This window comes from Patiria miniata, unplaced genomic scaffold (genome assembly GCF_015706575.1).
Source record: "Patiria miniata isolate m_02_andy unplaced genomic scaffold, ASM1570657v1 HiC_scaffold_3, whole genome shotgun sequence".
Taxonomy (NCBI): domain Eukaryota; kingdom Metazoa; phylum Echinodermata; class Asteroidea; order Valvatida; family Asterinidae; genus Patiria; species Patiria miniata.
This window is the reverse complement of record NW_024037069.1, coordinates 3,252,667-3,277,266: the sequence shown is the minus strand read 5'-3', so window position 1 is coordinate 3,277,266 and position 24,600 is coordinate 3,252,667. Positions and strand designations below refer to the sequence as shown.

At 42.5% G+C, this 24,600-nt stretch overlaps 1 protein-coding gene across 1 annotated transcript; it reads right to left on the bottom strand.

Annotated features, from left to right (window-relative positions):
- Positions 1-622: 622 nt before the first annotated feature.
- On the bottom strand, positions 623-23,163 carry LOC119737656 (carnitine O-palmitoyltransferase 2, mitochondrial-like). Its single transcript, XM_038212146.1, has 12 exons — positions 23,014-23,163; positions 20,009-20,067; positions 17,540-17,739; positions 14,691-14,750; positions 13,455-13,558; positions 12,047-12,180; positions 10,602-10,804; positions 7,665-7,938; positions 5,309-5,501; positions 3,841-4,014; positions 2,700-2,925; positions 623-1,215 (listed from the first exon to the last, which is right to left on the bottom strand). The coding sequence occupies exons 1-12, from the start codon at positions 23,092-23,094 to the stop codon at positions 878-880; spliced, it is 2,046 nt and encodes a 681-aa protein (XP_038068074.1). The 5' UTR covers positions 23,095-23,163; the 3' UTR covers positions 623-877.
- Positions 23,164-24,600: the final 1,437 nt, after the last annotated feature.

Genomic DNA, 24,600 nt, shown 5'->3' with positions numbered 1-24,600 from the left:
GAATCCATCAAAATCCTGCAGTACCGCTAGGCTTACTGTCCTGAATCTGCCAAAATCCTCCAGAACGAGGGTTTGGATTTTGATGGATTCAGGTACTGTACGTTAGAGTTAATAGTATACAAATAATGAGTGGCTCAGAGTGAAATGGGAGGAATATCATCGCAAGTTGCTGGAAAAGTCCAGATTTTACCGAGCGATAATGTTCCTCCCATTTCACAATTAAAAGCCACTCAATATTTGTTTTATATAACTGACATATAGATCTTTGTCATTATATATATTTGAACTTTTATTTCAATACGAAATAAGTGGAACATGTATTTCTCTCTTCCAAACCACCCCTTCACAAAAATGTTGAAACCCAACTCCGTAGCGCTGGCTCTTTGGAACAATACGCCCAACGCGCGATGCTCAACGCGCATACTAGCATGCATTTGGACACAAATACCGCATCATGGAACAAGAATGATCCTAACTGTTCAATAGTATTTCCCATTCCCCACGGGCGAATGGGACTTTTTGAGTCCCGGTGTGAATGGCAGTAATAACGAATGTCACGTGATGTAAGTTCCACCAATCAAATTACAGGGATCTGTATGTCGGTTATATAAACCGTTTTAATAGACCGATTTAATTTGATTTACAGACCATGTCCGAATTATCTGGCTAAATCTGACAGTAGCACACAAGTGCATGGAAAGTGGCTTCAGGGGTTTCCACAGGTACATGTGCAATTGCAAGCCACAGTCAACTAATTCATATGTGGCCATATTCTCCATACAACTTCATGTGCAAAGGCATTCTGCGTGTCAAAACTGGTGGTTCTGAAAAGTTCCCCGTGTCACTTGGCAGATGTGACAGAGGTGACATCGCAACACTACTTCTTAGGCGGCGCCGTCGTGGTGTCCAAAATTTCATACATGTCCTCCCAGCTGCTGTTGAGGCACTCCACAAAATCCTCCACGTTGTGGGACTCCGGGTAACTGGTGATGTTCACTCCGAGATTGTCGCTGCTCATGTTGTACCCGATCCCGAAGCCGTTTGGAGTGACGGGGGCAAACCCGCCGATCAGAACGGCCGGGCTGGCCAAGGTGCTCGTGGAGAGGATGATTTGGTTGATGTTGGCGTAGGCGGGGTCTGTGAACATCTCCGGCAGTGAATACTCCATCTCTGCGATTTTCTTGAGTCCGAAGAGGTGGCGGTCCCAGCCTTTGCCTTCAGAGTGAAAGAACACCAAGTACATTCAATTCAATTCAAAGTAACATTTATTTCCACATGATCATAAAGAAAAGTACAATAAATATAGACAAATGTGGAGGCACGTTCCAAAAAAGCGGGGCTTGTCAAGGAACAGCCTGTTTACAAAAAACAAAACAAAGTAACAGCTTCACAATAAACGAATAAACATAACAACACCTATAACAAGAACACAAACAGTGTGTATACGTGTACGACGACTAAAATAAGAAAATATATGATTCGATAAGAAAAAAATAGTAAACCAAGGTATTTATATACATCAAGTATTTATATTATAAACAGTTTATTTAAGGGGAGAGGGGGAGGGTTAACTCTCTGAGCAAGGGCGGATCCAGAACACAATTTTTTTGGGGGGCCCAAACAAATTTTGGTCCCCCTAAAAAGTGGGTCTAAAAAAATACGGCGTGGGGTTCGGGGCCCGCTTAAGGGCCCCGAAAAATTTTTGGATTCTAGATGCTCTGTGGTGCGATCTGAGGCAATTTCTAACCCATTTAACCAATTTCTTTTGAGGAAAGGATGGTGGTGTACTCATTGCCTGCCTTTATTGCGATGTCACATTAAAAAAAAAATTGGTTTCGTTTGGGGGGGGGGGGGCCATGGCCCCCTTTGGCCCCCCCTGGATCCGCCCTTGTCTCTGAGTAGGGAACTGATCCTTAATTAGACGGAACTTAAAACAATAATGGACTGATGCTCCTGCTGAATCAGTGTAGCTGGCTTCATTGTACCCGTTCATAGGTGTGTAATCAATTGCAAACAAAATGTGGACTAATTAAATATGGTAAACCTAAACTGTCACCAAACCCAAGTTGACCTTATCCTTTCTCCGCAAAATTCGGTGTTTTTACTAATTGGGACACGAGAAATCAATCTAGATGGTTTGCAACTTAAAAATTCCTTGTCCTAAGGGTCGTTTTCAAAAAAGGGCGACAGTTATATGTCGCGCTAATGTGGATGCAGTTAGCAAAATCTGTGGCCCTATTACAGCATACAGTAGAATAAAAGTTTATGAGCCTTTGACTAAATAGTGAAGAGCCTCAGAAGGAGTCATTTGCTTGCAATGTCTTGAGTTGACAATGGTTGAGTCGGTTCAGGCATGCAACTTGGAAGAACCTAAAAACGAGGAAACTCTAACCTTTACAAGACTTTATACAGTGTGTTTTTCAGTTTGGAATGGCACAGTGTGAAGTGAAAAACGAGGAAATCAGCCGATCTGAGGACAAGTTGCATGCCTGTCAGTTGAGTCACTGGAAATTACAACTTGAATCAGACTTGTAGGGAGTCAATGACTAGTGCAGTACAACTCTGAACATTGCGAGAAGGATGAAGATAACCCAGCAGTTAACACATTTTAAAATGTTTTAAGAGGGGTGGGGGGGGGGGGGGGGGCGGGAGGTGAATACTATTCACAGACAGGGAGAAATTTCCCCGATTGAGCCTACCCATGAGAGCCTCCTTAGTCAAATCGTAATGCTTGTCGGAGCACGCTTTCATCAGATGCCGCTTCTCTTGCGCGCTGACACCCGAGTCCTTTTGGAACGCCTCAGCGCATCGCTTGGTCTCCAGCGTGGCCGGCCGTAGCGTCTCCGTCCGGCCGTGCTTGAAGGCCGCTGTGCTGCAGGACTCGTACGTCGGGGCTGTCTGCCCAGTCAGTCTGTAAAACCCAATCTGAGGAGAGGAGAGTTGTAGATGATGGTTACAGATATTTTTACCTCTGCAAACATTTAACACAAAACTGCCAAAATATTATGAAATAGCTTGTAAGATAATGATAGTATCAAGCATCATGTGAAGTAGCTGCACCTGGTATTTTCAAGAAAAGAACCATTACCATCATTTACCAACAATGGTTGGACCAGACCATTGTTGGAAAGCAATGTATTTTTCAAATACTACATCTATTAACAGGCACAAGGCAGCTACTGACTTTTGCATATTCTCCGTAAGGCTAGGTACATTTATCTCCTTTTTTAAATGGCAGAGTCTTTACGGTATTTAGTAAAATTGTATGCTTACATAAAGCACAGCCATTACTTTTGGTCATGATATTAATAATTTGGGAGGCTAATCATCCTTACTCGCAGCTGGTATGCTGAATTGCGAAGGACGCGACAACAACGTGGTTGGGCCGCTGACACGTTAAGGCGCCTATGGCTGCCGGCCACATCGGCCCACATAATGACCACGGAGCACAGCCTGAGATCAAAAGTGTTTGATTTTTCCGGGGGGAGAAAAACCGGAGGGCCTGGAGAAAAACCCTCATGGCACAGGAGAGAACCAACGCACAACTCTACTCACATGCGATCCACAGCCAGGATTTGAACCGTGGTCACCTTGGTAAGAGGCGAGTGCTTTACGCACAAGCCACCCATGCCACCCTTTTAAAAATAGTATCATCTTAAAAGATGCTATAAAACCATTACAAAGTCGAGTCGGAACACTGCCCAAATGTTGCAAATTGAAACTGTCTATGTTGTACTTTACCTTTGTGTAAACCTAAAATGTCCTGTTTAGAAACGTTCTCAAGAGAGTGAAACAAGATTTGTTCCTGTGGTTTTAAGAGAACCCTTTTGGGCAGCCGACCTGGAATGACAGCTGCATCAGAGCATCTGGGCTGATCTCAGTGCTCTTGAGGTAGTCCCTGCCATAGAGGAAGTTCTGTTTGGCACAGACGCTCAGCCGGCTAGTCGAGGTATGGAAGCTATCCTTGGCTTTCTGGATGCCTTGTACAACAGCTGGATCCAGGTCAAAGCTTATCTGCATTGGAGGGAATGAAATTGCCAAACAGTAGAGGAATGAGTCTAAAACAAAAGACTGAATAAAGCATCTGCCTGACTGCACATTTTGATAATCAATGATTCCCAATCTGCCTGGCAACTGTGGCCTGGAGTACTGTGGCCTCATGGTTAAGGGCACTGGATTCGTGGTCTGCGGGTAAAGCTGCGGGTTGTGGGTTCGAGTCCAGCCTGGGGTCATGGTGCGTGTGCCCTTGGGCAAGACACTTTCTCACTCATTGCTTTTCTCCAAATCTTGCTAAATACAACTTTTAGTTTGGGGATTTCAGAAGCTTCAGCGCTTGCGCTTTCGTTATTTCTTACACAGTATTCCCAAGTGAGGTATCAAATTGAACCGGAAAGTTTCTGTGACAAAAACATAACAGAAATGTCCAAACAAGGATGATTATAAAAACTGCTTAGTTTTTGTTTAGTGCCAGGCGTATAAAGCTACCAGGAGAGAGCGGGATTGTAAAAGGCAACAAAAAAAACATTTATCGCGTTTTGCAAATAACCTTTGACTGTCTGTGATTGGTCACACAGCAGGAAAGTTAAAAATTATTTTGTAATCGAGAGGTCCCGATAAAGGAAATTGAATACAAGACTTTCTGAAACATTTTTGTATTTTTATTGGGCTAAATCAGAGAGGAACAAATAAGAAAAACCCGCTGATGCCAGAAAAATAACTTATTACTAGTTACCCCTGTTTCATACCAATTTCTCCTCCAAGAACATGCAAATATCGAAACATCTTTTAAAAAATTTGAAGTTTCACATTCACAACCATGAATGCGTTTAGTTAAAAACAAGTCGTTGTTTTCCCCCTTAGCAAAATGTGGTCCAGCAAATTTTGGAAATACTAGCCAATAGGCCTTATGCACGAGTTGGCCATTTTTGTCGAGTTCCCTGAATGTCTTTCATGTTATCCGTTGAATGGGATGGCGCCAGACTATTTATGCAGTCTTATTTTACTGTCATTTTATTTTCAAATCTAACTTACAACATTAGGGAATGTTTAATTACAAATTTTAAATTATTCATTGAAGCATACTTGGTTATATTAGTAATTTACTTGCTTTCATTCCTCTTCGCAAGTTCCAAAAATGAAGATTTTACCTCACTTGCAATTCAATATGGCCGACTTGTGTATAAGGCCCATTGTCTATTTAATCTTTAACGGAAATTTGAGTAAACTTTAACGGAAATTTGAGAAACCAGGTAATATGATCATGACTATAGGCTACTGAATTGGTGCATACTGAATGAAAATAGCTTACACTTTTAACGTTTTCCGAGGCGTCGACAGTTGCCGGTCGCGAGTCCGGTCCCACCGCGGGTTGGTCGGAGTTGTCCTTGAAGACCTCATTGAAGAATCGCAGGACGGCCACGCCATCACCCCAGGCGTGCTCAAAGTTGACTCCCATCATGCCGTTCTTGCACAGGATGACCTGGATGGACTTGTCAAACCACCTACAAGTCCAAATTGTCAACTCATTAGCACTTGAAAAGTTGACAAACTTCCAACGATTTTTTTTCCCTACCAATTTACTCCATGTTCGGCACTTTTCTAATGCGGGTGTGTTGTGATCAACCTCTCCTACATGTATATCGAGATCACATTAGCGCATAGCTGCCAACTTTTCAAAATCCCAATGAGTAAATCAACCCGCGCGGTCATTTTCAACTGCTCCTATTATCAAAAGTGTATGTACCAGCTTTACCAACATCGAGTACAGGTACATGGTTTACAGGTGCATACCATTCTTGTTGTGAATAATAATGTACTGTAGGCCAAAAGATAATTAAAAAAAATGTCTGTATTTGTTTGTTGAAGTCAAATAAATAATAACAATAATAACATGTGCGCAATTTTTTTCTTTTGAGATGCATGCTATCGATGTTGAGTTTCGAGTTCGTATCGTGTTTTTACACACAATGATTTAGGGCCACCGTATGCGATAGAAATATCCTGCCAACATACCTTGCAAACGCATGCTGATTTATCTTTTCTGGACGTTGTGATAAAGTCAAACTCTGTTACCAATTATTCTAACCATACTCTTATTAAATTCCATGATTAAAATTTCGCCCTAATGGTCTCATTCCGGCAGTAAGCAACCAAAAGTGCTCACAATTGTCACTGAAAAGTACTCACACACAGTACACACACACAACCACACATCCACGAGATGCACACAAATGGCACACCATTGAACATTCAATTAGTCTGGTCCTCATGTACTCCACTGCGCACACTGCATTGATGTCTATCAGGTGCTTGACTGCATTGCTTATTAGACTTGTCACCAGTCCATCCATTATCGCAACATTTCGCCAGAAGTTTTCGGTCAAAAACGATACTTTACAAGTAATTTTTTTTTTGTTAGGGAGAAAATGGGAAATTCGTAATGTTTTAGTGGCAAATTGTATTTTCGTAATTTAACAAACAATTCGTAATAATTACGACAAAATCGTAATAGTTGGCAGCTATGTCAGCGGCTCTCAAGCCGACAGAGTGCGTGGCACATACTGACGTGGAGCAAGGGTGCTTGTGATTGGTTTTAAACATCGCTGTTTAACCACAGAGTGGTGTTTAAGCGACGGTTTAAACCCACCCACACGACGGGCTCTCAACCAACAGGAATTATCTTTGCCTGCGTTACGGTTGTATAGCAGGCAAAATTTGTCTAATCGGTTGAGGAATGAATTCCGCGAGGCGGTGGTGCGTATAAGGGTGGAAAGGGTGTGTCAAATTTGAATACAAATGTATGAAAGACGTGCATAGAATGTACGTAGAACGTGTGAGGCGAAGGCGTGGGGGATCATTCTAGCTTGCGACTTCAGGTCAGTTAAGAACAAACACAGAATGGATCAGCTTTAAAAAATAGCTTTGTGTAAACGTTCGAAACGTTTTGTCTTGCTGGCAACCACAAGGTTTTCCAGAGTTTTTGCTCATTGAGTTTTATCTCTGGTTTTTAATCCAGTGGGTTTATTCGGGAGTTTGTACGATTACATTGAATATCTGTATAATTATTGTTTAAAATTAAACAATTAAAGAGCCAGCTCCAACTGGTTGACTGCCCCTTGGCAAGCCGTACCCTATATATGGTAATATATGTTGTACATGTATATTAATTTGGTGTTGTCTTCATAGGAAAGGATACATCATTAGAATAGACTAGGTTAACAGTCTCAGGTACATGTACATGTATTTATAAATTACACTTAAGGCCAAAAAAAAAAAAAGTCGGTCTCTGGTCAGACCGAAGTTCCGAAATTGTTGCGGCGACACGGTTTTTTTTTTTTTGGTGTTTTTTTTTTTTTTTTCAAGCTTGTATTGTACAGACAAGGTGGGTACTATTTTGCTTTTTTGTGACCTCATTATACATTGGTGTCCTCCATAATTTGCCTTGGTGCCCTTTATTATTTGCCTTGGTGCAATTTCCCCATTCCTTGGTGCTCCTTGGTACAAAAAATTTGAGGAGGCGCAGCAATAGAGGGGGCTGTTGTAGCTTCCGTGTTAATTTGAAAAAGAAAAAAAAAAGGTTGACGCGCATGATTAAAATCGACGCGCGCGCTGACCAGAGACCGAGTATTTTGTTTGGCCTAACACTGTTTTGTGCTGAAACCCACCTGTTACTGCCACTGCCATACAGCATCATTCTAGTCATACTCTCTGGCGTGTCTGGCGAGTCGTCATCCAAACACATGCACAGCATGGCACTGTCAATCATGCGCAGCGACTCAGCATTGCCCGCGCTCAGTCCGGCCATGTGACGGCGTAGCGTGGCCCACACGTTGCGATTCTCGCTGGTCAGGTACCCAACGGGATGCTCAGTGGGCGGGGCATTATCTTGGAGGATGTAGTGGATGTTTGCGTGGATGACGGACGGTGGTAGCATATTACCTAATGGCAATAAAAAAAATTGGCAAAGAGGTTTTTGTGACTTCCTTTTCTCTGTGACTTAAACATTGTCGCCAAAACTTCATGTTGACAACAGATTTGTATTCAAGTCCTTGTACGTCAATTACGGGACAAATGAGGATATTTTATATTATGGCAATGTAAAAATGCAAACATTTTGTTAGTGTCTTTCTTTTCTCAGCGACTTTATGTATTGTTGTCAACATTTTATGTTGACAACCGATTTGTCCAGTTGTTGACAACCGAGTTATCCAGTTGTTGACAACCGAGTTATCCAGTTGACAACCGAGTTGTCCAGTTGTTGACAACCGAGTTGTCCAGTTGTTGACAACCGAGTTATCCAGTTGTTGACAACCGAGTTATCCAGTTGTTGACAACCGAGTTGTCCAGTTGTTGACAACCGAGTTGTCCAGTTGTTGACAACCGAGTTGTCCAGTTGTTGACAACCGAGTTGTCCAGTTGTTGACAACCGAGTTGTCCAGTTGTTGACAACCGAGTTATCCAGTTGTTGACAACCGAGTTGTCCAGTTGTTGACAACCGAGTTATCCAGTTGTTGACAACCGAGTTGTCCAGTTGTTGACAACCGAGTTGTCCAGTTGTTGACAACCGAATTGTCCAGTTGTTGACAACCGAGTTGTCCAGTTTTTGACGACCGAGTTATCCAGTTGTTGACAACCGAGTTATCCAGTTGTTGACAACCGAGTTATCCAGTTGTTGACAACCGAGTTATCCAGATGTTGACAACTGAGTTGTCCAGTTGACAACCGAGTTGTCCAGTTGTTGACAACCGAGTTATCCAGTTGTTGACAACCGAGTTGTCCAGTTGTTGACAACCGAGTTATCCAGTTGTTGACAACCAAGTTATCCAGTTGTTGACAACCGAGTTGTCCAGTTGTTGACAACCGAGTGATCCAGTTGTTGACAACCGAGTTGTCCAGTTGTTGACAACCGAGTTGTCCAGTTGTTGACAACCGAGTTATCCAGTTGTTGACAACCGAGTTATCCAGTTGTTGACAACTGAGTTATCCAGTTGTTGACAACCGAGTTATCCAGTTGTTGACAACCGAGTTATCCAGTTGTTGACAACCGAGTTGTCCAGTTGTTGACAACCGAGTTATCCAGTTGTTGACAACCGAGTTGTCCAGTTGTTGACAACCGAGTTGTCCAGTTGTTGACAACCGAGTTGTCCAGTTGTTGACAACCGAGTTGTCCAGTTGTTGACAACCGAGTTGTCCAGTTGTTGACAACCGAGTTGTCCAGTTGTTGACAACCGAGTTGTCCAGTTGTTGACAACCGAGTTATCCAGTTGTTGACAACCGAGTTATCCAGTTGCAAGTCAACTCAGAAGCTCTACATTTAATTCCATTCAACTTTTTATTATCTCTTACTGCAGTACTGGGGAATTCCTTTGGGTCTTGTAGATTAATTAGTATTACTTAGTACATGTACTGATTAGTATCAATTAGTACTAATTAAGTACACATAAGCCATGTAGTAGCAAATAAACTGTGACAAATTTCCTTCGGTGACTCAATCCAAGAATCAGGGTTCACACAGAAATCTTAAAATGTAATTCCAGGATTTTTCCAAAACTAGGGCTTTCCATGACCAATTCCTACGCTGTTTTGGCATTTTAGGAGTGCAAGCACCTGTCTCGCGAGCGAGTTGCGCTCGGCTAGTATGCACGCACTTCGGGCTCCTTCGCACACACTTCAAGCGCATCTTTAAGAATGCGTACAGCATGCACGTGAGCGTGATGCCACCTCATAAATTGCTTCTAATTTTGTTCGGAGAATTCCAGTGTGCACTGGCCAGTCAGCACACTGAGACAAGAGATGCTACTCTTCTACAGCCTTCCAGTTTGATAACAGACCACAGAGCATAGAAATGGTGCATGGAACTTGCAATAGCTCCTTGTAAAATAACAAATCCCATCACTGTTCTACGACTTTCCATTATGGGCTCTGTGCGCCAACGAAAGAGGGCGCCCTTTTACCTAGCAACGACGTCCCATGGGCGGGACATTTAGCTGGTTGACGTGCACTGTTCCTTGTGTGTGACGCACGTACACCAGGGGATTTGTACTATGCACACGCATTGGCCTCGCTTCGCAGCAAATGAAATTCAGTCAGGCAAGATGGCGTCGGTAGGTCACCCCCAACTGTACTCTCTTTGCCGGTGAGGGGTTACTTGTGAACAGAGCGGATAGCTTTGAATTCTAGGTCTTTTTTCCATGACTGTGGGATAGTGAATGGTGCAGTGTTACAGTGTTTTTCCTGACCATTCAAATGTGAGACCCCCGCTTCTTAAATTTTAGCAGCCACCTTAGGCATTTCTCACCGTAAATACCACCTCACAACCGAAATTTGCGATAAAATAAAAAACATATAATAATTAATACAGAAAAGTTAATTGTATAATGATATTGTGTGAAGTGTGGGTTTATCTCATTTTGAGCTTGTTTCTGTCACCATTTCTCTCTGATCTGGAAAAAAAAATGCTGTACAACAGATAATTACCAATGCAAAGTCATCAAAGTGCATGTCGTGGCAATCATGTAAAATGAGAACGCATTGAAATCAATGCAATTCATAGCTCTGATTTCAAGCTGGTCTTCCAAAATGAGATCCCAGGCAGCACTCACCGTCCTTATCCAAGACGTCAAATGTGTAGAAGTTGCCGTTACGGACCACGAGCACGTGCTTGGCCGTCGGATCGGTTGCAAAGTCGTCCCGCCCGTGCAGCGGGACCCGGGAGGAGTTGAACAGTCTGAAGTACTGGCTCATGTCTAGAGGGAAAGCCTTGTTGAGGATAGCGTAGTAGGAGGCGATGGACTCTGGCATCCTCCTGAATCAAATCGAAGAGTGGGGAAAAAAATGACGGAAAGGAAAAGATGAGGAGTGGTATTTAAAACCCTACCTAAACCAACCAAGCCCAACCTGTCCCAACCGTGACCAGCCTAGCCCAACCCACCCCTACCGTGACCAGCCTAGCCCAACCCACCCCTACCAAGACCAGCCTAGCCCAACCCACCCTGACCAAGACCAACCTCGCCCAACCCACCCCTACCGTGACCAGCCTAGCCCAACCCATTCCTACCAAGACCAGCCTAGCCCAACCCACCCTGACCAAGACCAACCTCGCCCAACCCAGCACCTACCAAGACCAGCCTAGCCCAACCAAGCTCTACCAAGACCAGCCTAGCCCAACCCACCCTGACCAAGACCAACCTCGCCCAACCCACCCTGACCAAGACCAGCCTAGCCCAATCCACCCTGACCAAGACCAGCCTAGCCCAACCCACCCTGACCAAGACCAGCCTAGCCCAACCCACCCTGACCAAGACTAGACTAGCCCAACCCACCCTGACCAAGACCAGCCTCGCCCAACCCAGCACCTACCAAGACCAGCCTCGCCCAACCTAACACCTACCAAGACCAGCCTAGCCCAACCAAGCTCTACCAAGACCAGCCTAGCCAGTTACCAACCAAGATGCTGTGGGATCAACAGTGCATGTTGCGAGTTGACCTTAAAAACCTGCTAGATTTTACGAAAATTTAGCACATCCGGGCACCATGTACCGTATCATGTGTTCAGGATCTCAAACGTCCCATTTCTTTGCATTTATTGTGTGCTCTAACTAGGCCCATCCGATCAAGGGCAAGAAATGTATACTTTGAAAGAAGAGAATTCATTTCAATTTACAACATGTTGAAATTATTGCAAATTGATGACGGTTACAAAATTTAAAATGTCGCCTTCAAATTCAAAGGAGTCAGTGACTACACTCATTGGTGCTTGGTACCAAACACTGACATAACACGTTCGAAATTGAACACGCAGATAACAATTGGGTAATAAATTCACAGGAGTTTGTGACTACACTCGTCAGTGTTTGGTACCAAGACATTGACATAAAACGTGAACGTGGACTGGCGAGACTTGCTTGCTCTCTTCAGCTTATGACCAATTATATTTAGCTGATTTCTAAATAGTACATAAAGCATGCGAAGCAATATTCAGCATAATTCTGCATAATCGCTCCGTGAAACTTAGCAAAACCCCGAAAACAAAAACAACTTAGTTCACCTCGCCATCTTCTTGAAGCTGTCTGTTTCCGTCTTCTTAGGATTCAGATGAAAGAGTTCAGGCTCCAGTACACTAGCTCTCAGTGTCTTCATGAGCCTGGTAGCAGAGACTACCATGTTTGTCGCTCGTATTAACTGAGGAATGGAATATCAAAGAACAAAAAAGTGCAGAGTCTTTCATAAGTCAAGTCACAATTCAATCACAAGGAGATAAGAAGTCCATCACAAGTAAATCAAAAGTCAATCACAACTTCAACCACAAGTTAATCAGAAGTCAATCAGACGTTATTCACAGTTCAATCACAAGTCAAACAACAAGTCGATCAAAAGCCGAATTCAATCAATCGCAGGTCAGCCACAAGTCAATCGCAACTCAAACTTCTATCATAAGGTTATCACAGAACAAGTCTTAAAATTGCACGTAAATTCACAAGTCAACTGCAAGTCAAAACACAAGTCCATCATAAGTATATCATACCTGTAAGTTATTCTCAAATAATCACAAGTCAATCCAAAGTCAATCACAAGTTAATCAGAAGTCAATCGTAAGTCAATCACAAGTTAATCAGAAGTCAATAGTAAGTCAGCCACAAGTCAATCATAAGTCAATAACAAGTCAATCACAAGTTAATCAGAAGTCAATCGTAAGTCAATCACAAGTCGATCACAAGTCGATCACAAGTCGATCACAAGTCAAATCACATGTCTAATGACTGCTGCCTTTGTCACCGTTCAGTCCATAGCTTGTCACCTGATCTGAGACTTGAAGTACTATGGGCTCCTTGCACAAAGTTACCCCCTCACCGGCAAGAAAGGGAGAGTTAGGGAAGGCCACCCGACAACACCCGACAGTCACGCTAAGAAAGGATTTGTGAACATTCAGAACAAACAAAGTCGTGTGCACTTCACACTACACGCATTAGAACCAGTACGCACACGCATTTGTGTCCTGTCCATGGGGCTTTCAAAAGTGAAAAAAAAGCGCCCTCTTTTGTTGGTGCACAGAGCCCATTGGTCTAACAGTCACAGTCAATGATTGGCCATTAGTGCACTCCTTTCCAGTCAATATGATCATTATAGGTCAAGTTCGCGCAAGGACTATAGTTGACCAATGGTTAACTAACATTTGCCCGAACTCTGTCTAGTCGACGGTGGTTGACTACGCTAGTCGACTATTTGGAACCAGCCTACATGTACTGGGGTTGGTTGCTTCGCTGGTAACCAATAGCCACGCGCATTCATAACGCTAGCAGAGAGCCAGGATCCAGAAGTTTTGCGATGACATTTTGACCAGCGTTTGACTAGAGACGTTTGCACGTTGCTGTCAGTGCGCAGGCGTAAGGTACGTCACAAATCAACCACTAGTCGACTAATGGTCCTTGCCCGAACTTGGCCATAGATGGTCTTACCTGGTCCATATTCTCTGGCCTGGGGTCATTGTTGTAAGTGATGAACGGGTTATAGTTGAGCACTATGGACTGCCTGTCCTTCAGGTACATATCAAACCAGGCCCCTGTAAGAGACATACATGGACAATTCAAAGTTCACACAGAAGCTGGGTATCATTCACTCACACACAAACTGTGACCCGCTGGTGATCTCTAAATTTGGAGCCAGTCAATAAAATGTCTGTGTGAGTTGCTTTACTAAAAAGAGTAAAAGTACTTGCAGAATACCCTGTCACTCGGCAATACATTTTGTACAAGTCGCACTGAGGTTTATTGAGGGCAATCAACCGTGACTCTGTAGCCAGCTACAAGGTGGATAGAACGAGTGTCGAAGTATTCTGCAATTGTGCCAAGGAGTATGCTTAGTGTTGGTCCAAGAGTGGATCCGCACAGGTTATACTCGCCCAATATATGCACCAAGCATCAGGTCAATAGAGGGCGCTATCAACAGGATGAAATAAATCCCATTTTGAAAAATCTCTGCACCCAGACCCATGAAATTCTGAGTATACCTCAGACATGGGCATTGGCAAGAATGTAGCACGTATGAGGTATGCTCGGAACGTCTCTTTTCTGAGTGCCAAGATTCCAAAGACTGCCTTTGATTCATCTGGGTGATGGCGAATTTAACGTTGGTATACGTCCTTTTTCTAAATTTCTATTTTCTTTTCCGAACAAAATTTAACGGAATATAATGTCCTCTAACAAAAAAATGGGCTTGTTTGTTTTTGCAGGCCTTTACACAGTTTAAAAAATTGGTTTTAAATGGCGCACTCCAGTTTATTTGTTTATTTATTTTTTACATTTATTTACAAAGCGTATGCCCAAACAGTTTAGAACTGGTTTCCATTGGGGCCCTGCATACAATAAATAATGACTAAAATTGCACATACTATTCAGAACGAATGTAGGAGTGTCCTGCTCTTAATTCAAAAATTGCAATTAATGAATTGATTACCCGTCATTAGCCAATTTTGTGTGTGCGATGTCTCATTGGAAAGCTCATAACTAATGTAATGCTAAAAATTATCAATTCAATTTGAAACTCTATTTTTCAAGGTGCCACACCAACCTAGTTTAAGTGTACACCAACCTAGTTTAAGTAGCTGCAGATACTTTTTCATCCTATCTTTTTCAACCCAAGCATGCAAGGGGACCAATGAAATATTTGAGCGTAATTCTTGGTTTTAATTTTACCTGAGATGTAGTTGGTGTGCTTGTTCTCTTTGTCCTGTCTCCTTAGGATCACATCCAAATCTGCAAAGAAGCCAAGCAAACATCTAAATCTCACTACAGAAACCACATGACTCAACTGATGCAAATTGAAATTGGTTGCGAGTAGGGATAGGAAGGAACTGATGGAGTCCTCAGGCAAATGTACGTGCAAGATGGAACACTTTGCACTAGTTGTGATCATGCTGGGAAGTTGGAGAGTTCACATTAAAGATATAGTCCATCATTTGTAATTTGTGCATTTTGTTCGTTTCAAGCAACACAAGTGTTCAAAATCTAATGAAGGGTACTGAGCAACTAACCTGATGAAGTTTCAGCTAAGCTTCAGCTGTATATTCTGAGAAAAACAGCATTCTAGGATCTCAATTTCAAATCAAAAGTAGCTGAATCATGTTTTGAATTGTTTTGAATTGCAGCTATATGCGATGTCGCGCACTGATCCGACGTATTATAGCAACCGCGCACGCCTGTGCGTCGTGCAAGTGCTTGCGCACGCTGCGCCAAATAATAAAACAAACTACTAATTTAAATTTTCCTACGGTCCGTCTTAAGACGCACCGTTGGAAAGGCCTTCTTTCGTTGATTACTTCAAAATGATAGCTTGCCAGAAAGAATCATTTCACAGGGAGTTTAGTCCCCTTACTATCTTTCAACCAAGTATGTTTTTCAACAATAATACGACAGTTACTTTTGAGGATGGCTGGAGAATGATGAACTATAGCTTTAAGAACATACAAGTACACAGAGTTCAGTTTTCCCGACCGCGGTCTTCTGCTGAGAATCCAACACTGCCCTCAACAGGGAGGGTACATACGCTTTGGCCCCTATCATAGAGCTATATTAAATTACTAGAGCGCTAACTCCTCATTCTTAATACACGCTGAGATACTTTGAAGCCGTCCTGGGCGCAGACATTTTGAATCTGTGTGCGTGTTTGTAGAACATAATGAAATTAGATGCAGTGAAGTTTGCAATTGTACTCTACATTTTGTAAATGCAATGCGCAAGTACAATATACCTAAGCAACTGTCTTAAGCGCTTCATGACAGTACAAAGATGTCGTTGCAAAATCATCTGCAGCGGATATAGGGGCACGCATTTGCGTTGTTTGCACGGAGCAAAATGAAATGCTCATTTACTGATCGTGCGTTTCAGTTTTGGACATATCAGCTTCAATAACGCGCCAATATATGCTCTTAGCTGGCATCACTTTGTACATCAAGTCAGCGCTCTAGTAATTTAATATAGCTCTAGAAATATGGCTTGTACACAAACAACTGCCGTAAAAGCTGTTACTTTTTTTTCTTTCTTTTTTAGTATCCTCATCCAAAATCTCTAAATTATTAAAAACTTTGTGCAGCTACGCCAAATTCCGTGAAATTTATCATAAGTTTACTGCGCAGCTGCGCACTGATACGTAAGCCCAATGCATGGTGTAATTTACGCACTATTTCATGAAATCTGTGCTTACAGACTTAGCACACTTACTGTGCTAACCCTGTAAGCACAGAATCCTTGGTTACAGCATCTATACATGTACAAGCCAAAATTCCTCGCTAATCCTTGAAATATGCTAAGCATTAGTGCAGAATTTCCACTACAGTTGGCAAGGGTATTTTGTGCTTGGCAGATTCAAAAAATTAGTCTCAAGTTCCTTAAACCCCCTCAAGTTTTTCCCCGATACCCCTTAAAAAAAAAAAATTGCGACCCGAGCTGCCTGACTTTTTGGGTATGTTCATATTTTGTTGTTGTATGCATGTCTCGAGTTTCATAATTTTTCGTAACTCGATGGATGAGATCTGAGGGGGAGGGACGGCCCTTTTAGGGTTAATCCCTGCGCTGTACCCACCAGAGGTGGCAGCAAGTCATTTTTTGCAAGTCCAAGTCAAGTCACAAGTCATTGTTTGCAAGTCCAAGTCAAGTCACAAGTCATTAGGTCCAGTCACAAGTCAAGTCACAAGTCATTAGGTCCAGTCACAAGTCAAGTCACAAGTCATTTGGTCTAAAAACAAGTAAAGTCACAAGTACATGTATCTTTGTCCAAGTTGCACATTATTTTGTCCAGCTGTAATAAGCTAAAAGAATTAACCTGGCGTGAACTTACGAGTTATTTTGAACATGCCTCCTTAATTCCCCTTTTTCAATGTGTTGCAATTACTATTCTTGTAGTTTATCACATATCTGTCGGATATATTAGCCCTTTGTATACTTTAATAAATTTACTTTACATTGTAGAAATAAATGTTAAGATGACCGTGAAAATAAGACTTCCTCACTCGATTACATGTTGTATACCAACACTTTATTGTTCAATTTTCATGTACATGTATACTAAACGCCTACCAATGGGTTAGGCTATCCGGTATTTTACATGCAATTGACAAAGGCCTGCTTTCTTTTCATGAAAGGTTCCTTTCAAAGTTTGTTCAACCAATACATTAAGCAAGAGACAATTGGTCATTGAAAACTGTAGTGTGTTGTGACAGTCTTATTGAAAACTTTTGAAACTAGTGGGAACTATTCATTTTACTGGATTCAGTCACCGAGGTCTATTTTCTGGAATGAAAAGGCTAATTAAAAGTATAATAGCTTAATTAAAGTGTATTAAGTCGCTCGAGTAGCGTCTGACTTGGGTTGGTAACAAGTCATTTTTTGCAATCCCAAGTCAAGTCACAAGTCATTGTTTGCAAGTCCAAGTCAAGTCACAAGTCACAGCTGGTATTTACAAGTCAAGTCACAAGTCACAAAAATAGCGACTCGAGTCCGACTCGAGTCCAAGTCACATGACTCGAGTCAGCAACTCTGGTACTCACCAAGACCTTCATTCTTCTGGAAGGAATCAACGATGGCGCCGGTGCGGGCATACTGGTCCCCCGTCAGCAGGGGCTTCTGAGAGGCCAGGTAGCGACGGCATGTATCACGCAGCTTGGGGATGGGCAACCGGGGTAAACTCTTCTGGAAGTGCATTGTGGGAATGATGGACTCGTGCAGGAATTCGGCATCGGAAGATGAGCTAGTCAATGCATGAAAATGTTCCGAATTTATATTTAGTTGGTGTACACATACCAGCATACTTTTCGTTATTTTTCAAGTCGCAATAACTTTAGAACGAGAGGCGGTAAACCTAGTAAAGAGCTGGTCCCAGAGTACACAGCATTCTATTCAACTGATTCAAAGTGACCATTCACTAGGGCTGTCCCGAATATACAGAAAATTTGAATATTCAGTCATCAACCGAAAATTCAAATAGCTTTTTCAAAAGGATAAAACTACAGGTATGCACAGCACATGACTGTGATGCTTTAAATAATCGTAAAGTTGTTTTGTTATTTCATTGTCAGAACCCACTTTTTTGTCGACGGTAACTTTTTGTTGACAGCTTTTTATTGGTCCAATAATTTTAGCTGGGTAAAGCCCCTTGTCGGTTAAACAGGGCGAGTAAAAACAAAACGAAATGTCGGGACTATTGTTTTAGTGAATTTCTGCATGCAGCACTTTTAAAATATAGGATATGTAAGCCCAATACATTCAAGCTTCCTCTTAGTACTTGCCTTTGTCAAGGCGCTAGTTGTTATTAATCCCGGCCGTAGCGTGGTAAACGATATCCTCGCTAGCGCTATGCATGCGGTGCTAAGTACAGCGCGAACAGCAACCTCACGCGGCCACCATTTCTATGCAAATCAGTTGGACCCAATAGGGCGCCTTGGTTCAATCGTCGGCAAAAGCTTATGTTTTTCTTTATTTTGCGCTGGATTTCTAGCGCGCGACCTCGTATGCGAATACAGATAAGTGTAGGCGGGGCTAATATGTGGAGTGTCCAATCACACCTTGGTAAATCCGGACGTCATCAAATTATTTGCAGCCATTCGCCTTTTGCGGACGTGACAGGAACCACAGTTTTTGTGCATTGGTGCCGTGTGCAGAGACACACACAATGTGTACGTGTATGGATTACAATGTATGTACGGTGCCACGTTTCACTCTGCAAGTTTCCACGCAACGATCGACCAATAAGAAAACGACATTTAAGGCTATTAACATAATGAGCACCACCCCAAAAACCTCACATGGACGATTGAACCAAGGCGCTAGATTGGGTCCAACTGATTTGCATAAAAATAGTGGCCGTGTGAGGTCGTTGTTCGCGCTGTATTTTTAATGCACTGCATGCATAGACATATGACTGCATGCATAGCGCTTGCGAAGATATCGTTTACCGTGTTACGGCCGGATAAATAACAACTAGCGCCTTGACCAAGGCTATCTTAGTACAAGAATCATTAATAAAATGTACTTTTCAATTTATGGAATTGTAAACACAACCACCGTTTTAAAGTTCTGTCCATGGATCACAGAAAAGGTGTGCGTTCTTTCAGTAAAACAAAAACAGTTCAGAAACATTTTCAATTTATTTGATTGGTCACCTGACCTATCACATGGCACTTTGATTGGTCACCAATCCGGGTGACCAATCAAAGTGCCCTGTGATTGGTCTGTCTGATGCCAGTCAATTTTTTCCTGGATTCAAAATGGCAGCCTCCAACAAGGCGTGAGTGACAAGGATGTTTCCCGAATTGAAGGTGAAATTTCTCTTTTCTTCCCAAAGGTATGTGAACCTAACCATCACCATTTGTATTTTCACTTCCCACTGAAGCCTACAGGGGCACATCTTGCCCCATAAATGTGACCTATTTACTGGACTGCCTCCGTAAACATAGGCCACACATCCACATGTACAAAAACGTGTCGCACTTTGCCAAATTTTGATTTTCACATTTAGGCTTAGTTTGTAGGGTTTTTTTGCTTTAGAAGCATACTCACCCTCTATATAGCCTAATCAGAAAGTGCTGCCTTTTTCAGATGTCTATTTTTCGTGAAATTTCCGGATTCATTTGCACACGTTTGCATATCAAAATTTCAACACGAAATTTCACAAAAATTAGCAATCTGAAAAAGGCAGCACTTTCTGGTTAGCCTCAAAAGAGGGTGAGTATGCTTCTAAAGCAAAAACACCCTACATGTACAAACTAAACAATTCGGCAAAGTGCGACAAGTTTTTGTACATGTGGATGTGTGGCCTATGTTTGAGGACTGTTTTTGGGGTGAAATCTGCAGATTTTGATAGGGGGTACAGGTGAAAATGGTCGCAAAAGGGATATTGGTATTGCCATGTACTCTAAGATCCTAGGACCCTACTATCGCCCGACCATCTCCAAATGTTAAAAAAGGCGATTCGTAGAGTCCTAGTTCAGACTAGGTTTATCTGTGAAAACAAGTCTTACCTGTAAAACTTGTTCCCATGATGTCCCCCAAAACATGATGCTGATGATGGTACATGAATCTATTTTGACCAAATCAAACAGAAAATGAACATTACACATCAGCACATTTAACATGTTTAAAGGGAAAATACAACATTTGCAAACATCAAAAAATAAAACTACCAAATCATTTTGAAATACCTTGCTGGACTGTTAGTGAATGACAGTGCAGTGTTGGAACAAAGGCTTTGACCCTCAAGGCCAAGGCCAAGGCCAAGGCTTTGACCCTCAAGGCCAAGGCTTTGACCCTCAAGCCTCGAGGCCAAGGCCAAGGCTTAACCCTCAAGGCCAGGGCCAAGGCCAAGGCCCTGTTTTATGAAATGACCACTGATATAGAACTAATTATAGTCACATGAGTGACACGTCATCACGCAAGGGCGGATCCAGAACACAATTTGGGGGGGGGGGGCAAAGAAATTTTGGTCCCCCCCCCAAAAAAAAAAGTGGGTCAAAAAATTACGACTTGGGCTTAGGGGCCCGCTTAAGGGCCCCGAAAAATTTTTGTCCTCGAGATATGCTCTGTGGTGCGATTTGAGGCAATTTCTGACCATTTTTACCAATGTTTTTTTGAGGAAAAGATGGTGGTGTACTCATTGCCTGCCTTTATTACGTCACATTAAAAAAAAAACGGTTTCGAATGTTTTTTTTTTGGGGGGAGGGGGCATGGCCCCTTTTGGCCCCCCCCCCTGGATCCGCCCATATCATCACGAATTGCTCGTTACGAAGAACAACATTTCTTTAATTGCAATCAACATGAGTGACACATCATCACGCAAGGGCGGATCCAGAACACAATTTGGGGGGGGGGGGGGACAAAGAAATTTTGGTCCCCCCCAAAAAGTGGGTCAAAAAATTACGGCTTGGGCTTCACCCTGGAAACGAGGTTGAGTCTACGGTGCTCGCTATTTGAAGCACAAGCATGTGACGTCGCGTGATAGAATGCTGTTGCTTCCATTATGTGTTTACAGCTCCATGCTTCCATCACCAAGGCTGAGCGTTGTGAGTTCGCTGCCCGCCACGTATAATTCAGTGTCGTGTTATAATTTTGGGGGCCTGTTTGGGGTCAACGAAGGATCGATGCATTCACAAAAAAATCGACGAAAAAAGTGTCCGACCCGGCGGAAGACACCCACATTTTTCCACGGACGTGGAGCCGGCATTTTGGTTTCGAGGGAGACCGCGGTCTCGGATCCTTTCAGGAGCAAACATTTCTCAGAGGCCGAGTAAAACTTGCTCTTATATAGATGTTTGAACCAACTTCAATAAAAGTTAAATCGACTTTTTCCTCGCAGACGGTCTCGCAAATTGTAAGAAGGTCAAGTTTACGTTTGTTGAAGAGTCCAATACTGAAACTGAATTATGACCTTCGTCCATGATTCAGACCGTTTGTAATTTTATGGTAACACTCAACATTTTCATTTCAAATGACACCTTTACGTTTTATTGCATTATGATTTATTGTCGAAACTGTACAATCAGCCTAGCTTCGCCTGTGTACTACGGTAACCTTTTCACTGCGTTTTCCAAATGCAACTGCCTCACAAAATGCCAATTTAACAGACCAACGGGAACATTTACAGACAGTTGCCATGGTACATAACTATCATGTGCCTAAATCGACGGGGGACAGGGGGAACCCCCCCCCCCCTCCCCATTTTAAAGCGGGGGACAGTGTTTGGATCCCCCCCCCCCCACTTTTTCTTCCCCGAATAAAAATTGTAGCCTACAACAATGATTCTATTGCTCAGAATACATGTAGCTGATTCAATTACTCCAAACTCAAAACTTTAAAAGATAATCTTTTGCTAAAATTGGTTTTAGTGGTCAGAACTTGCCTCAGATCACACCACAGAAATTGCTTTTCTACAACTGCATGTCTCCTTAACTATATCCCCATTTACATTTAACTCCCCAACTTTTCATCCCCAACACTGTACGCCCTACCCGATCTATGATCGGGTAAATCAGCTTGTTAAAGTATAAGTTCAGGCATGTCAGGTCTTCAATCAGACTGGGACCGTGAGTGCATAAAAACGTGCAAAATTACTACTGACGTTTTTTTACTCACCATTAGGCTAATTAATGCCCACACAACACATACATCAAACTGATAAAGTTGCAAGCATGTCATCTGCGAAATTTGAGACCTTAAATCCAATTTTAAGGCAAGTTTTTGGCAGTTCAAAAACCATCCACGTCAATCTCCATGCTCTGGAAATGGGTGTGTGATTCCCAATGTAACCTGGGTAGGTGTAGGAAGTGCCCTGCAGCTTACTTGTTTTTTAATTGATAGCCAAATGAACACAGCGCCCTCTGTTAAAAAATGAAACATTCTACATTCACTCAGATCAACAAGAGGGCGCTGCTTTATCTACAAGATGAAAATGTTCTAGCTAGGGAGTTTTTTTTGCACAATGCATTGCAGTACACATCAACGTGATGTCTCACGTTTGGATTTCGATAACTCTCTGCAAAATTAGAATTAAAAGCTGAATTTTTGGTGATGCAATGCTCACAACAGCAACTTTGCGAGGCAGAAGTTTCGGGGATTATTGAAGAAACTGTAGTGAGTAAGAAGCTTGCAAATTTGATTCACACTGGTTTTATTATGCAGCACAAACTTTTGCATGATATGGATACCTTAAGTTTTGGGACTCTCATACACAGTATTGAGAGTCCCAAATTTTCGGACTAGTCTTCAATATGGTTTAACTAGACAAAATAATGATTTACTTCTATATTGACACACAAATTAATTCTCCCAAGTGTATCAAAAGGGGACCCAAGAAACTGATTTGGGAAATGTTTTATTTACTAAAAGTAAGGATTACCAAGTTTAGGGACTCTCAGTCATACACAGTCATGACAGTTGAAAGTAGAGTCCCAAATTTTCGGACTACACCATGGCTAACCACATCATGTACATTGACAACGAAAGATATGATTTCCCGAAAAATAGCTTTCACCTTGAGTCTCTTCAAAAGTACATCTTTGTGGAATCTCTTCGATGTATTAATTGTTGAACGAAATAGGCAAATTCCGGCCATTTTGCACTCCCAATCAAAGTCACAGTCGTACTGCACAGTGCAGTACGACCCAGTCGGGTGTAGATTCAAGACCGAATGTCAATTATGCGTAATGGATACAGGGTGCCTGTTTTATTGGTCAATTAAAAACTACAGAGGGCGGTGTTGTTAAAACTTTTTCACGTGAACTTTTCCACGGACGCACCGTGCAGAATTTCGAAAGAATGTCAATGATTTATTCTCATTTACAAAATTCGAAAAAATACTCACAACTCTCCGAGACGTACATCATATAAAGTCTTGATTAACGTTGCATTTGTTGGGTGAAATTTTGTGGGGTAACTATTTCTGGGTATTTTGCGTTTTTCTTTGGCGCCAGGGGGGACGTTAAAATTCTCAGAAACAATAAGTCCAGAGCTGGGACCTATCGTAGCTACAAACCCGCACTAAGTGCCAGGCCTACTACAGCTGCACTACGGTACTTAGTAGGCGGCCAAAAATGAAATCGTCACAGTGATCGGATGGGCTTGGGGGCCTACGGGACATAATTACTGCAGTCATATTTGATCGTCGAGGACATTTCAATTTTTGTTAGTTGTATCATAGGCTTGCCATACTCGTCAGTGGGGTAAATCCGTGTCAGCGAATGCATGGGGGACTGATTGAGTGCAGTGGTGGATGACCAAAAATCCTTACTTGTTTTGCGAATTGTCTCGCCGTGGAAAATCGTAAAGCGGGGAAGAGGGACGGGAGGAGCGGGGGGGGGGGAGTAGGGGGTGGGGGTGGTAACACGTAATATAAAATATTTCACTCCCCCCCCCCCGGATTTACGCCCAGGTGTGCCTATACATGTATATATATATTGGTAAAACACACGCGTCACAAGCAAGCTATAGTAATCGAAGAACCCTATAGGCATAGGGGTCGTCGTTCATAATAATACAAATGTACATCTTATGCAAACTTATGTAGGCATTACGTAATATGCTGAATGCTGCATTTCTCTGAACTATGTAATGAATTGACTCTCGGAATGTTACAAGATAACTTTAAATTGGCATTTCTTTGTTTCTCACCACTGACAAAAATGTGTGTGTGTGTGTGGGGGGGGGGGGGGGGTGGGGTCCAAAAGCCCATATCTTCCGGTCAAAAAGTGTGTGGCGGGGGTGTTATTCCAGCAGCACCCCCCCCCCCCCCCCCCCCCCCAATTTACACCCAGGCGTACCTGTATACATGACCCAGTGCGCCAGAGTGAAACACATGCGTCTCAAGGAAGTCAGGAATCGACAACAGAAGTTACAGAACATAAGCCTAAATCCCAGACGTGACCGGCCGCAGCGCAGCATGCCCCGGTCGCCCGCTATGTTAATGTTGCGCTGAAATTCAACGCAGACCACGTTAATAATGATCTATGTGTCATACATAATAATGCTTTGTTTACATTACATTAATTTATATAACATTTGTTTAATGTCATTAGTTTAGATGGATATGAAGGCTTTAATGGGCTCTGCACACTATGGCGTG

Coding starts and splice junctions, on each gene's coding strand:
- LOC119737656 (XM_038212146.1), bottom strand. CDS start 23,094: ATGGCCGGAATTTGCCTATTTCGTTCAACAATTAATACATCGAAGAGA. Junction 13,559..14,690: donor GCACACCAACTACATCTCAG/GTAAAATTAAAA, acceptor TGTCTCTTACAG/GGGCCTGGTTTGATATGTAC. Junction 5,502..7,664: donor TATGGCAGTGGCAGTAACAG/GTGGGTTTCAGC, acceptor TTGGACTTGTAG/GTGGTTTGACAAGTCCATCC.